Raw genomic sequence first — 16250 nt, 5'->3', positions numbered from 1 at the left:
TGGAGAAAGACGGCGAGGTCAAGTTGAAAGTAAGGAATTCCTGGAAGATGACCAATGGTTGGTTAGGTGGGGAGGGGGGGAAGAGCGTGGGGACGGTTATGCTGGGCAGGGCAGTGTTCAATTCTGAGATTAGGTAGGCTTTGGCCAGAAGGATTGATGACAAAGAAGTGTTTGCACTGCAGTTTTGGGAGAAAGAGACTAGGTTTCTGACAAATGCAAGATGTGTAAATTGGGGTGTAGTGCTGCAGATGAGGCCTCTGGATAGGACTGAATTTTCTGTGAGACTGAGTATCACTGTGGAAAGGTTAACAACAGTATTTTTGATTGTTTTGGCTCTGGGTTTAGTTGTGTGTTAGTAGGGAGTTTTGGGGGATATGGAAAGTCGAAAGTAGGAACTGAGGAAAGAAAATAATGTACAAAAAGCTGAATAATGAATTAAGGAGGGAAACAGAACACACAAGGAAGACAAGGATGAAAGATAGATGTAAAGAATGAGAGAAACCATGAAAGGAAGGAAAATAAGAAATGGTGTATGGATTAGTTGCTGACATAGTCTTTGAGGCAAAAGAAAGCAGGACAAGTATGGGAACAGAAAGAAGTGATGGTACTATGATTCATAAATCGGAGGAAGTGATCGAAGGTGGCAAGAATATCTAGGAATTCTATATCAGGCTGATCAAAGACCAAACAACATTGAATTACAAGAGGATGCGAGAGTTACAGAAGAGGACATAGGCTGCTGCATCTTTGAAGGAGAAGTTGAAAGGGCTTTGAGTGAGATGAAGAATCATAAAGCAAGTGAAACTGATGGATTACCAGCAGAGTTGTTTAAGAGCTTTGTATGTAGTGGTGTGCAAGAGCTAACTTATCTATGCAGTAACACATATGAAAATGGTGAATGTCTGGACAATTTTCTCTTGGCAGCAGTGATACCGATTGAGAAGAAAAGCAATGCCAAGAAATATGAGGCCTTTAGAACCACAAGTCTGATTTCTCATACAGCAAAGGTTCTTCAAAACTTACTTGTTTGACAGTATTTTTGTTGTGCCTGTCTGCGACTCAGCATCTCTGCTATATTGTGAGTAGTAATCTATTCTTTTCATAGTACTGCAAAGGTTCTATTAAGGGTGATATATAGAAGACTTCACAGAAGACTGGAAAAAAGTATTGCACAGGATCAGTATGGGTTTAGTATAGGGGAAGGTACAAGAGATGCAGCTGGACTACTCAGAATTATATGCAAAACATACACTGAAAGAGGAAGAGAAGTTTATACTGTTCCCATTGACTTGGAGAAAGTGGAATAAATTGATGGACATTCTGTGGTGGAATGGTGTTGACTGGAGGGATAGAAGGCTGATTAAGAATGTATACCTAAAACAGAAAATACAAGTACAGATTGGGAATGAGATGAAAGAAAAAGCACACTTGGAAGGGGAAAAAGGCACCATTGCAGCCACCCCCCAATACTGTCTAACATACATTTGGAGTGTATTATTCAGAAGAGTTGGAAATGAAAAAGAGGAGTGTGGGTTAGTGATATGAGGACAGAATGTATTTGATATGGAGATGATGTGGTGTTATTGGCAGAGAGCAAAATAACTATGACTGGAATGTTAAAAGGATTATATAAGAACTGAGAGAAATTCTAAATGTGAATTAATAAGAAAAAGTCTAAATTTATGGTGATAAGTGCACGAAAAGTAAGAACAGCTATAAACTAAAGACAGGAAGATACAGAACGAGTTACAGCTTTGAAATATCTGGAAAGAATAATTACGGACAAAATGAGCTGTAACAAGGTGAAAACACATATAGTAATTGCCATTTAATCAGAGGCTTCTATGTGGGTGCATAAGACATGGACCTAAGAAAGAGACTGCTGAAATGTTTTATATGGTGTCATAGATGCTGAAGAATGAGGAAGAACGAAGAATAGAAGCATCTGAAATGTGGATTTGGAGGAGGACAGAAGGCATAAAACGGGTAAACAAACTGAGAAATGAGGTGGTGTTGAGGAGAGGGGGAAGAGAGAGAAATTTTAAAGGTAATCAGGAAGAGAACACAAAACTGACTTGGGCATTGGATGAGAAGAGATCATTTATTGCTGGATCCTATGGAAGGAATGGTGAATAGCAGAAGAAGAGGATGAAGAAGATACCAGATGGTGGAGACTATAAGGACAGAAAACAATTATGAGAAAACAAAGAGGGTGGCAAATGACAGGATTGCATGGAGAGCAACATTTAAAGACATATCCCATGGCAGAACACTTATGATTATGACGACGATGATGATGATGATGATGATGATGATGATGAAGATGATGAAAGTTGAAAAGGTCACCTAGGCAGGGTCTGGGTGTTGAAGAGGAACATTGTGGATAGGGTAGGAGTTGGATAGTGCTGGAGGGTGCAAGTCTTTAGGGGACCAGGGGTGTCCATGGGCAATCTCTGGAACCAACCTTGCCAAATCCTCTGGAAAATGGAACGAAGTGTGAAGTCTGCTTGTATCTGAGCTGCGGTTGCTGATGCAACAAGGGAGAACTCCTGAAGGTCCAATGATGACTCAGAGTTTAACTGAAAAATGATGACTTCCTGAATGTCAAATTTGGGATCCTGGCCAGCCCGCTGACGAAACAGAGCATCAGAATTTGCATGATGACCGGAAGGTTTGTAGAGGATGTCGTACAACAAATGCTGAAGACTTTGTGCCGCTATGACCTGGAGTCCAGACCAGGGACCCAACAATGCGAGTAATGGCTTGTGGTCTGCAATCAACTGAAACTTCATGCTGTATAGATAGATACAGAACTTCTCCACTGCACAGACAATAGCTAATGCCTCCTCCTCTATATGCAAGGAGATGCACTGAGGTTGAGTGAGAGTTTTGGAAAGGAAAGCACTTGGGTGTTCAGAGTCATCAGGGTCCTGGTGTGAGAGCACTGTGCAGACTCAGTACTGTGAGACGTGAGTGATGAGGAGAAGGGGCTTTCCTGGCGAGTAAGGGATGAGAAGTGGTGCCGACTGCAGAGCCTGCTTTAGTATGAGAAATGCCACCTCAATGAAGGTGACCACACGAAGTTAGCTGCTCCTTTCATGGGCGTCAAGGGTGGAGATCTCGGCAGCCTGGGGGGATAAAACGACTGTAACAGCTAATCCTCCCTAGAAAGGACTGTACTTCTTTCAGTGTTTCGAAGTGGGCATGTTGTCGATGGCCTGCACGTGGTCTCTGGTTGGATGGACGCCACTGTTTACAGAGGAGGAAAGTGAGGTGCTCCACAGGGGCTGGAAAAACACAAACTTACTGAGGTTTCATTTCAGATCCTCAGAAAAAGAGGACTGCAAATTCTGGAGGTGCTCAGCCTTAGATGCCTGTCACGATGATGTCATCTAAATAATTGCCACATGAGGAAATGTCCTGGATCAGCTGTTCCAAGAAGTGCTGAAAAACAGCTGGGGCAATAGTGATTCCAGATGGAAGCCAGTTTAACTGGTACAAGCCAAAGGGCCTGTTAAGCACCAGCAGGTAACATGAATCTGAATGTAATGGCAGCTGTAAATATGTCTCACACACATCAATCTGTGTACAGTAGTCTCCATTGTGGAGCCTCATGAACAGGTTCTCATCAATAGTGTGAATGGCGGCAGCTGGATAAGACAATTCCGTGTGCACAGCCACAACGTCACTATGCCGCTGTGTGGACAGTGCAAGTGCGAATGCCAAGAGAAACACCGAGGGTATGACGCAAGGTGAGGCTGCCGTACGTGCTTGCCACAAAGGGCCAGAGCTGCAACCTCTAAAAAGAAACTACAACTGGGAACACTTAATCTGTCACTGTCAAACTCTGAATGACTGTCGGGAACAAGTTGCTTACTTGGAATGCTGGGTGCGCTCCAGTTTTCTGGATTCACGCTTCTGGTGTGTGTTCTGCTCGCCTAACTGATGTGGCAAAACAAGACTTTCTTCCACTGTGCAAGTCCCACACAAGTTCAAAAGCGATAACGATTTTAAGAATTTCATCCAAAAAGGATCTGCAGGTACACAGCTCATGCATGCACTTCCATATCCAGTGCCAGACGACGTGAGGAAATGGGTGTGCCTGTGAAACCATGGGGCCGAACCCAGCTTCAAGTGAAGCCATACCTTGACGGATGCCACCTGACACAAACCTGGAGAGATCAACTCTGAAAAGGAAGTGGTCAAAACTTCAATGCCTTGAAATGGAATATCCAGGGAGACCGACCACATGAAGATGCGAATCCCTAATCACAGAAACAGCACATGATTTTCACCAAGTGTGTGCCAAGAAGATGAAAGTACGGCAAGGACTGTGGCTATGAAGCTCAGTTATCTAGTCCTTACAACATTCTGACGGCAACTTTTCTCGCCGACAGAATTCCTACCTAGCACACAACACCTGAGACTGGCTTTCACAGTGGACAAACTTCAAAGTGCAAATACCATGAAATGACAAAGTATTGGGATTCGCTATAGGAGACAACTTGTGGAGCAAAGCTAACACATCCGGAGAGGACCATGACAGAAAAGAATGATCACTTCTGATCAGTGTCGTTTACCTGGTACACTGCAAAATGATGGTTGAGGCACTGGAAATACCCCGAGGCACTGGAAATACGTGTCCCATTGTCAACACCACCCACAAAGGAGGGAAACTTAGGAACAGCAGGGGGCAAGTCACCTCCAGCCAACAACGCTGACAGTTGTGGTAAAACCAAGTGCTGATGCTATAGCTCCATTAACTGCCTATCCAACTGACGCTATTCGTGTTGTTGTGCCAACCAGTGCTGCAGCAGTTCCAGGTCCATGATGTCACAGAAATCTAAGCACAGCAGGTCCGAAAACACACATCGCCACTGTTGACATTTACACTTACTAACACTCATTATTCCATACTCACTGGATAGAAAAAAGATGAACAAGAAGTATACAAACCAAGAGTAGTCCAGGTCAGAGGTGGCAGTTTCATCACCAGGCAGACAGTGTAATATGAGGATCATAATATGGAGCACCAATGAGAACTGCTGCGATGCAGCGATCGCTTCCAGGGAGTGGCTTCCTCATGGTGTTTGGATTGTCGCAGTCACGCACAGCTTACAAGCCATCGGGCGGCAAGTATTTTTTCAGACAGTTTCAGACAGTTTTAATAACTCCACCATGCTGTCCGAGTTGGTTACATCACCATTTTTGAATATCTGTACAAGATTTTGCAACATATTTCTATGCATTTTTTACCCTCCGCTATAGACCCTTCCTCTACAAAAGTTTCCCTATCCCTAGCCAGAATCCAGTTCTACATACTGTTCCTGCATTTTTTCCTAGCTGATGGAATCTCCCCACAATGGCCTTACCACCAAATTCCCTACCTCCAGCTGCAACCCCACCTTCCACAATCACCTCTACCTGTTCAAATCCCATCGGCCCACATCCCTCACCTACCTATTCCAGCAAAACCATTCAAATCAGGCCCAAACCTACTTGCAATACTTCCTCTCCATCCATAAAATTCTCCTGATGTGCAATCAAAATTCCTGTACTCCTCACATAAGTCCTCACCGCTAGGAACTAGAGCAGCATGCACAACACCACCTCAAAAAACTCTACAATCCAACACTATTCCTAGCTTGGATTATCATTATCCACCACTTCTATGAGAGCCCCAAACCTCCCCCACATGCCCTCACAGTCAACAAACTCTGTCTGGCAGATCTACTATATTTACCACGGCCTCAGAAACTACCTCTTACCACCATACAGAAGCCAGAACCAAAACACAGTGAACCTTACCTATAAAAGCCTTAGTACCACAAAAGTATGTCTTTTCCAAAGGCATTACCTTTTTTCCCACTCTCAAATTCTATCATGCTGGACTCATGGTAGACCTTCTATACTTCTCCCGGTTCCTACAGAGGAAACACTTTTTCACCATCAACAAAGGCTCTGCCAGTACGGTTTTGAACCGCAATGATTACCTGGTACAGGGACTCTGACAGCTGTCAGATTCGTCCACCTAGAAACCATGCTATAGTGATTCATTCTTGAAATCTAACAGGATCTCCAATTGCTCCTCAAATCCCTAGGCCCATCCCAGAACCTTCTCGAAGTCTCTCTCTCTCTCTCTCTCTCTCTCTCTCTCTCTCTCTCTCTCTCTCACACACACACACACACACACACACACACAAAAAAAAACCACCCCTATCAGTCCCCATACTCCTATTTTCTACACGCTTCCTAAGATACATAAATCCAACCACACAGAGCACTTCATTGTGATCGGTTACTATGTCCTCACTGAGAGCACCTCTGCTCTTATGGATAAACACCTGCAGTCTATTACTCGTAACCTACTCTCCCACAAAAAGAAATCAATCATAATGGCAATGGCCTTGCCACTACTGAACACTACTTCCACAATGCCAGATTGACTCCAAAACTAAAGTCTCCTTCCTGATCACCATGACCAACTACATCCTCACCCACAAGCATTTCTCCTTGTAAGGCACCACCTATGAAAAATTAGTGCTATACCAATGAGCACCCACATGGAGCCATGAGGAGGAATCCTTCCTAACTAGCCAGAATCCCAAACCCCTCACCTGGCTCATATTCATTAATGACATCTTCACAATCTGGACCGAGGGTGAGGAAACCCTATCCACATTCCAACAGGACGTGCTTCGCTTCAGTGACTGCTGCATAGCATGTGGATCCATACAATCATACAAACAAAACCTGCTTTTCTGAACTATGCAGCTGGGAACTCTCGCTGCAGTATACCCTTCCCTGTAACCCCCTCTCTTCCCCCTACCATCCCTGGCCACAACTATCTCTACTCCCTGAGTCCTTCACTTGCCTACCTTCTTACCTGCACCCATTCCAGCACTACATAGCCTTCTATTAATTCAAAACATCCATTAGACCCTTTTTCCCTTCTCTACTTCTCCACCCCCCCCCCCCCCACTCCATGTTTCCACAAGCAGCACCACTCCATCTGCCACCCCACCTTGCTTTTGCCCCTCCCTGCCCGACTAACTCTTCCTCATCCAACCAACAAACTGCTGCTTCCATCAGGCACAGTTATAACTCAGTCTGGCTGCAGTGGCCAGAGACAGTGGTCATGTGTGTGACTTGCATGTGTGCGTTTTCTACTCCATTATATAAAATATAATTATAATTATATAAATATAATTATATAAAATATAATTTTCTAATCCCACCCATCAACCATGGACCTTGCCGTTGGTGGGGAGGCTTGCGTGCCTCAGCAATACACATAGCCGTACCGTAGGTACAACCACAACGGAGGGGTATCTGTTGAGAGGCCAGACAAACGTGTGGTTCCTGAAGAGGGGCAGCAGCCTTTTCAGTAGTTGCAAGGGCAACAGTCTGGATGATTGACTGATCTGGCCTTGTAACAATAAGCAAAACGGCCTTGCTGTGCTGGTACTGTGAACGGCTGAAAGCAAGGGGAAACTACGGCTGTAATTTTTCCCGAGGGCATGCAGCTTTACTGTGTGATTAAATGATGATGGCGTCCTCTTGGGTAAAATATTCCGGAGGTAAAATAGTCCCCCATTCGGATCTCCAGGCGGGGACTACTCAAGAGGATGTCGTTATCGGCAGAAAGAAAACTGGCGTTCATACGGATCGGAGCGTGGAATGCCAGATCCCTTAATCGGGCAGGTAGGTTAGAAAATTTAAAAATGGAAATGGATAGGTTAAAGTTAGATATAGTGGGAATTAGTGAAGTTCGATGGCAGGAGGAACAGGCCTTCTGGTCAGGTGACTACAGGGTTATAAACACAAAGTCAAATAGGGGTAATGCAGGAGTAGGTTTAATAATGAATAGGAAAATAGGAATGCGGGTAAGCTACTACAAACATCATAGTGAACGCATTATTGTGGCCAAGGTAGATACGAAGCCCACACCTACTACAGTAGTGCAAGTTTATATGCCAACTAGCTCTGCAGATGACGAAGAAATTGAAGAAACGTATGATGAAATAAAAGAAATTATTCAGACAGTGAAGGGAGATGAAAATTTAATAGTCGTTGGTGACTGGAATTCGAGTGTAGGAAAAGGGAGAGAAGGAAACATAGTAGGTGAATATGGATTGGGGCTAAGAAATGAAAGAGGAAGCCACCTGCTAGAATTTTGCACAGAGCACAACTTAATCATAGCTAACACTTGGTTTAAGAATCATGATAGAAGGTTGTATACATGGAAGAATCCTGGAGACACTAAAAGGTATCAGATAGATTATATAATGGTAAGACAGAGATTTAGGAACCAGGTTTTAAATTGTAAGACATTTCCAGGGGCAGATGTGGACTCTGACCACAATCTATTGGTTATGACCTGTAGATTAAAACTGAAGAAACTGCAAAAAGGTGGGAATTTAAGGAGATGGGACCTGGATAAACTGAAAGAACCAGAGGTTGTACAGAGTTTCAGGGAGAGCATAAGGGAACAATTGACAGGAATGGGGGAAAGAAATACAGTAGAAGAAGAATGGGTAGCTTTGAGGGATGAAGTAGTGAAGGGAGCAGAGGATCAAGTAGGTAAAAAGACGAGGGCTAGTAGAAATCCTTGGGTAACAGAAGAAATATTGAATTTAATTGATGAAAGGAGAAAATATAAAAATGCAGTTAATGAAGCAGGCAAAAAGGAATACAAACGTCTCAAAAATGAGATCGACAGGAAGTGCAAAATGGCTATGCAGGACAAATGTAAGGATGTAGAGGCTTATCTCACTAGGGGTAAGATAGATACTGCCTACAGGAAAATTAAAGAGACTTTTGGAGATAAGAGAACCACTTGTATAAACATCAAGAGCTCAGATGGAAACCCAGTTCTAAGCAAAGAAGGGAAAGCAGAAAGGTGGGAAAAGTATATAGAGGGTCTATACAAGGGCGATGCACTTGAGGACAATATTATGGAAATGGAAGAGGATGTAGATGAAGATGAAATGGGAGATACGATACTGCATGAAGAGTTTGACAGAGCACTGAAAGCTCTGTCGAAACAAGGCCCCCAGAGTAGACAACATTCCATTGGAACTACTGACAGCCTTGGGAGAGCCAGTCCTGACAAAACTCTACCATCTGGTGAGCAAGATGTATGAAACAGGCGAAATACCCTAAGACTTCAAGAAGAATATAATAATTCCAATCCCAAAGAAAGCAGGTGTTGACAGATGTGAAAATTACCTAACAATCAGTTTAATAAGTCACAGCTGCAAAATACTAACACGAGTTCTTTACAGACAAATGGAAAAACTAGTAGAAGCCGACCTTGGGGAAGATCAGTTTGGATTCCATAGAAATACTGGAACACGTGAGGCAATACTGACCTTACGACTTATCTTAGAAGAAAGATTAAGGAAAGGCAAACCTACGTTTCTAGCATTTGTAGACTTAGAGAAAGCTTTTGACAATGTTGACTGAAATACTCTCTTTCAAATTCTAAAGGTGGCAGGGGTAAAATACAGGGAGCGAAAGGCTATTTACAATTTGTACAGAAACCAGATGGCAGTTATAAGAGTCGAGGGACATGAAAGGGAAGCAGTGGTTGGGAAGGGAGTAAGACAGGGTTGTAGCCTCTCCCCAATGTTATTCAATCTGTATATTGAGCAAGCAGTAAAGGAAACAAAAGAAAAATTCGGGGTAGGTATTAAAATCCATGGAGAAGAAATAAAAACTTTGAGGTTCGCCGATGACATTGTAATTCTGTCACAGACAGCAAAGGACTTGGAAGAGCAGTTGAACGGAATGGTTGGTGTCTTGAAGGGAGGTTATAAGGTGAACATCAACAAAAACAAAACGAGAATAATGGAAAGTAGTCGAATTAAGTCGGGTGATGTTGAGGGTATTAGATTAGGAAATGAGACACTTAAAGTAGTAAAGGAGTTTTGCTATTTGGGGAGCAAAATAACTGATGATGGTCGAAGTAGAGATGATAAAAATGTAGACTGGCAATGGCAAGGAAAGCGTTTCTCAAGAAGAGAAATTTGTTAACATCGAGTATAGATTTAAGTGTCAGGAAGTCATTTCTGAAAGTATTTGTATGGAGTGTAGCCATGTATGGAAGTGAAACATGGACGGTAAATAGTTTGGACAAGAAGAGAATAGAAGCTTTCGAAATGTGGTGCTACAGAAGAATGCTGAAGATTAGATGGGTAGATCACATAACTAATGAGGAGGTATTGAGTAGGATTGGGGTGAAGAGAAGTTTGTGGCACAACTTGACCAGAAGAAGGGATCAGTTGGTAGGACATGTTCTGAGGCATCAAGGGATCACCAATTTAGTATTGGAGGGCAGCGTGGAGGGTAAAAATCGTAGGGGGAGACCAAGAGATGAATACACTAAGCGGATTCAGAAGGATGTAGGTTGCAGTAGGTACTGGGAGATGAAGAAGCTTGCACAGGATAGAGTAGCATGGAGAGCTGCATCAAACCAGTCTCAGAACTGAAGACCACAACAACAACAACAACTACAACAACAACAACAATCCAGAAGAAAGCCTTTTAGTTGAAAGCTAAACTGTATAGCAGTCTTTTTGTTGTGCCTGTCTGTGACTCAGCATCTCCTCCATATGGTGAGTAGCAACCTGTCCTTTTTGTAATGTCATTGCCATTTAATACACCTACACACTGTTGTTCTTAGTGACACTGCCATATCTAACAGCTGCGGCAGAAGAACCCTCGATTTGGCAATTCTGGAAATAGCATGTTAAGTTAAGAATCAGGAAATGGGAATAGTGTCATCCTGACAACAAACCTTTGCCATTGACCCTGATACAAATGTTCAGTCGAAATGGCATTGTGGACTGGTTAACAATGCGCTGTTGCCATGGAGGTGTTTTACAAAAGTGACATCAGTTATGTTGATGCACAGCACATATTTTGTGTTCATTACAATTCATTACAATCTCACACGTCGTGGCCCACTGCCGTGTGCCTGTGCTATTGAAGTATGGGCACTGAACTTTGAGGAAATGGGTTATATGGTACGAAAGAGGAGTGGAAGAGAGAAGCTTTTGTGTACAACAGATAATGTTTCAAGAGTGGAAGAAGCCTTCAGCTGAAGTCCCATGCATTCTGCACGCAAGCATGCACTGCAATATGACATATAGGATTGCACGGAACTGTAAAACCACCCATACAAAATTCACATAGTGCAAAAACAGAGTGCAAATGACCTTCCAAAGCGATTATGCTTTTGTTGAGAATTGTTGGCACTTGTGAATGACAAGCCAGGCCTGTGCTACAATATCTGATCATCAGCAATAAGGCCAATTACTAGGTGTCAGACTTTGTTAAAAAGGAAAACTTTAGATATGGCCACATGAAAATCCTGAAACGCTTCACGGAGCACCACTTCACATTCAGAAAGTATCATTGTTTAGAATAATCAGGCTTTATTTTCTTGAAGACATTCATATCAATGCTGTTACTGTGAATACAGAATGTTACATTTACATGTTTAACCATTTCCTAATGCAAAAGCTTGCTGATCTGTATGTAATTGCAAACACATTCTTCCAACAAGACAGGTCCACATGCCACATCTAGCGGCATTCCATTAACATGCTGCAGAACATCTTATCTGACATCTCATGTCAAAGAATGGGGACATTTCCTGGGCCCCAAGATCACTCGATTTTTAAGTGTGCGATTTCTTCCTTCAGGATCATCAGGATTCTCAGATCTTCCAGTGTCACCCCCCCCTCCCCCACATACCATCCAGGAACTGAAGGACATTAATCGAATTCCAGTCCTGCAAGATCTGATGTCTAACTTCAGTAAAATACTTTAAATGTGTGTGAAGGAAAATGGCAGCCACCTACATGACGTCATTTTCAAGTGATGGGCATTTTTAATTTTAAGCATTGTAAACTTATGGTGCATTTCTTTTATATAGCTGTGAATAAATTTGTGTCAATCACGGAGGTACCTGTCAGTTACAAATTGCTAACTGTGTAGTCGAGGCTACAACATTTTTACTTTTTCTCAAGTGCACTTCTTTTTACCACCATCAGCATCTACACAGTGCTGCTCAAAAGTGCTGATAGTAATACCATTATCATATTATACTCTACAAATCCATGAAATGCAAGGTTCTTCTCAGTGTTGCAATTCTAATGGTGAAGCTGTAAAATAAGTGTACTCGAGTCTCTAAACTTACCTATCAGACCTCGCTAATTCAAATTCGACTGCCTCGTCTGGAGGATCTCCTAGATCACCATCTTGTATCAGATCTTCAGCATCTGAGAAGTTTAACACATGCTCACCCCTTGGAACAGCTTGAACTGCAATGATAAACAAAGTTCAACATACAAAAACATTCAAAATGCACATTGCAAAACAAAGGTCACAGCAGAAAGCCTTTTCCAGGTGTTACACAGAATAATCCAACATACCAGTCTGATCAGGTAGGAGATGATACTGCTTCATCAAGTTCCAGTGATTATAAAGTGACTTTGCTGTCCGTGCTGGATAAAATACTTGGGCATTTTGCTCCAGCAATTCTTGAAATACGTCAATTGTGGGATTTGAAGCCTGTGTGAGATATGTGAAAGATTTGTAACTTTGCAAAGCCTTATATAACAACACAAATAACAACCGAAGTATCACTGAATCAGGAGCAATTGCGGTAGACTGACAAACTAACAACTGAAAGACATTACTAAATCTCTAGACTTTAGGACTCTCATGCTGTCCCTTCATTTTCACTCTCTCAATGCTGAAACACAGGTTCTACTTATCCCGTCAACCTCTGCGCCACTGCCAGTAATCCGATTTCCTGTTCACTAAGTGGCTTCAGCTATGGCTGGTAGCTGGGACCAAGTTACCCCCATAATCATCTCATCGTGTGTCTCAAATGCATAGCAACAGTTCCCTCTGTTGCTTACATTAAGCACTGTCAGCACAGAACCGGGTGTCACTATCCTGTAAAGTAGGTAATCAAAGGGTGCTGTATGTTTGAATTACTTCCTGTGAAACAGAAATGGTTTACTGCCTGTAACCAAACTTTCAGCAATGCTTCAAATTAATTTTTTTGTATTTATCTTACATGATAAACATAATTTTCCACTTACGCTGTTTCTATTTAGACCCCTTGTTTGCTACACAGTCTCTGCTTTCTAAGCCACTATTGAGCATTTGGCAGTATAAAAAGCACACTACTTTACCACCAAGGAATGGAAAAACAGCATTTTGAAGATAACACACACGACTTTTTAATGTTAGTGTTGCTTAACAAAGTGCACATGCTGTAAAAAAAGGTCAAACATATAATGTTGACCAACAGGTGCATTTACACTGGGATACATGTACAACAACTTATACGTGCACGTCAATTTGACATGTTGGAATACATCATCTCATACAAAAGTTCACACAACTCGTATGCAGACCTGGCCACATACACATTTTGTATGTAGTTCTTTTGGGATATACTTGACAAGCCACAGAAGCTGTGTTTGCACAGTGCCAGTCATCCTCGGTGTCTGCTGCCGTGTTTGTTTACCACTGCACAGTAGCAGAAGTTGCGCTTGCAGAGTACCAGCCTTTCTTGGTGTCTGCTGCTTTGTTTGTATACAGTTCATATCAACCATTCTGTGAAGGCGGTGTCTCTCACGGTAGTCTTAATGTGTTGTGCGCGCACTTACTTCGTAATTACTTTGGAAATTAGTCTCCAGCAGAAATGAGATGCTGGACAAAACAGAACACACTTCATTTAACTGAAACAGTATGCTTACATCCCTGCATTTGGGATGTGAAGTCCATGGACTATAAAAATTGTCAAAAACGGTCTAACAAATTGGAAGAGAAACAATTCACTGTGTCTAGGAAAAAGAATGAAGGTAAAAGGCACAATATAAAAAATCAATACAGTCAGGAGCTGGCTAAGCAGTAAAGTAGCAGAGGAACTTGCAGCGCTGATAGTAATGTGTACAACTCTATTTGGTACACATTTGAAAGCCTCCATTTCCTGAAAGAGTTACAAACCACTGCCTCATAGGAGCACTCAGGAAGTAGCACACATATGTAAATTTGTTACATTATTTTATGAATTATATATATGCCACTATGTTACATAAGTGCAATGTTACATAATTACAGTATATACAATAATTATGCTATGTAAAGAAATTATTTCCTGGACTGTCACGGTATGGAGCCCTGAATACTGCAGAAGAATTCAGCATATTCTTTTCTATTGTCATTTAACAATGATGATGTTCTACCAGTTCTTGGTAGTGGCTCCATCAAAGTAGGACTATCCCTCCAAGATCCATGTATTAAGTTCCCATCATCTCCTTCTTTCATGTGTCTCTGGTGGTACATAAGTTTGAGATTTTCTGTTTTGATGAGAATTATTACATACACACGAGCTAGTACCATGACTGTAGGCTTTTGTGGACTCGGCAGCATTTCTTTCCTCAAAGTTCTGAAAAGAGAACTTCTAACACCAAACGCATTTTCAGTAACGCTTCTTGTTCTACACAGTCTATAATTATAAATGCACTGCCAACTATTTTTGTAAGTCAGGCCTGGAAACAGTTTAACAATATTTTATTCTAAGCCAAAGGCTTCATCTCTTATGAAAAGATATGGAACAGGCCTATTCCACCAGGAAGAGGAGCTGGTGGTCATATATCTAGTGTTTTGTTTTCTAACTTACTATAAAATGTGGTGTATTTTAGTACACCACCATCTGAAATCCAACCTTGTGTGCCAATGTTGCCATAAATTATTTTATAAGTGGCATTAGCAATTGCTAGCAAAACAATGCTGAAGTGCTCTTTATGATTAAAATAAACTGTTCCGCTATGGGTGGTGCCACATCACTGTGCCTCTCATCTACAGCGCCCAAAAATTTGGGGAAATTCCATTTTTCTTCATACCCTTTGCTAATTTCCAGCCATTCATTTTCACTATCAGGACGCTGGAAAGAAAATTGTTATTTTTAGTTTGATTTACACATTTTTTTTAAGTCACTAAGATATCTTGATTTTAATGTATATAACATATACAAGTAGCTCACTTTGCTATAGAAATGTGTTATATATTTGAAAGGTCATCAAGGAGGAGAAATTATTGTTTCTTTTAAGGATGTTACATTTGAAGAAACTGTGGAAGTTAAAACAACTCCACTTATCAGCATAGAGAACCAGGAAACTACACATGCAAGTGGCAGTGAATGTGCAACTCCAAGTCTGAGTACTTCCTTATTCGTTTTATAGAAGTATGTTATGTAATATTTGGTGTTGTGTATCAGTTCGACTATGTGAACATGCCAGGGAACAGGGACCGTTGAATGGCAAGATTGCTCTCTGTCTGCCTGATTTGATTGCGAGACAGTATTTTTTTTATATCTTCAAATTTAACACATATTTCGGACAACAACACATATAAGTCACTGAGTAAGTTGACCTGTGTACAAGTTGGCATTCGATTAAACACTGAGTCTCAGTCTAGCGGCCGCTGCTCGGCTGGCCGCTTAGGTGGCGCAGCTGCTGCGTGGCTGGCAGACAGCGCCGCACGTAGAGGACGTGCGTAATTGCGCGGCGGCACTTTGAATAATCGGCGAGTCACAACACTTTCCCCCCCTTTGAAATTGTTGCACTGGTCTTGATGGAGGTGTCCTGGAGATGGCTAACGTCCATAGGCGTTGTTTGACTCGCCGTAAAGTCTCGAGGAGGAGGCTTCCCGTACGGACGGAAGTGTCCCCGATGATAACGGGTTGAGATGACAGGAGACGTAGGGGTTGAATCTGCTGGGACCCCCTGCACCAATCTGCCCGTTGCGGCAAGTCCAGTTGATATGACAGGAGACATGGGCGATGTGTCGGCGTCTATTGGAGGAGGAGGCGAGTAGATGTACTCTGACAAAGGACGGTCCTCCGGTTCCTGCATGGGCACGTCTCCTGGTGGCGTCCGTTATGGTGCTGGCATCGCGATGACGGTGAGAGGGCTGCGTTGTGAGTATTGAGAGATGCCAAGATCCCGAGCATCAGGTAGAGCCAAAGGTGGTGTGGCGGCATTCGGAACAGGCGTTGCTGGCACCCGAGGCCGAAGCTGGTCCGAATGACGCACTGCAACGCCCGTGTCCATCTGGATTTCATACAGGCGTCTGCCACGGTGTCGTAAGATGCGGCCCGGGCTCCATTTTGGCCGCCTGCCATATCCCCGCACCCAGACGAGGTCGTCGGCGGTGAACCG

General features: G+C 42.6%; 1 protein-coding gene across 3 annotated transcripts in view; it reads right to left on the bottom strand.

The window, feature by feature from the left end:
* Positions 1–16250, bottom strand: part of LOC126100204 (microspherule protein 1) — a 154531-nt gene that overhangs the window by 84007 nt on the left and 54274 nt on the right. For all 3 annotated transcript variants that reach the window (XM_049910765.1, XM_049910764.1, XM_049910766.1), the window contains 2 exons: positions 12444–12582; positions 12209–12332 (listed from right to left, as the gene is read on the bottom strand). In XM_049910765.1, coding sequence (XP_049766722.1) covers positions 12209–12332; positions 12444–12582 — 263 coding nt within the window. The remainder of the gene's footprint in view (positions 1–12208; positions 12333–12443; positions 12583–16250) is intronic.

Source organism: Schistocerca cancellata, chromosome 9, assembly GCF_023864275.1.
Source record: "Schistocerca cancellata isolate TAMUIC-IGC-003103 chromosome 9, iqSchCanc2.1, whole genome shotgun sequence".
In the NCBI taxonomy this organism is placed as follows: Eukaryota; Metazoa; Arthropoda; class Insecta; order Orthoptera; family Acrididae; genus Schistocerca; species Schistocerca cancellata.
The sequence above is the reverse complement of the archived record's forward strand: the minus strand, read 5'-3'. Positions and strand labels throughout refer to the sequence as shown.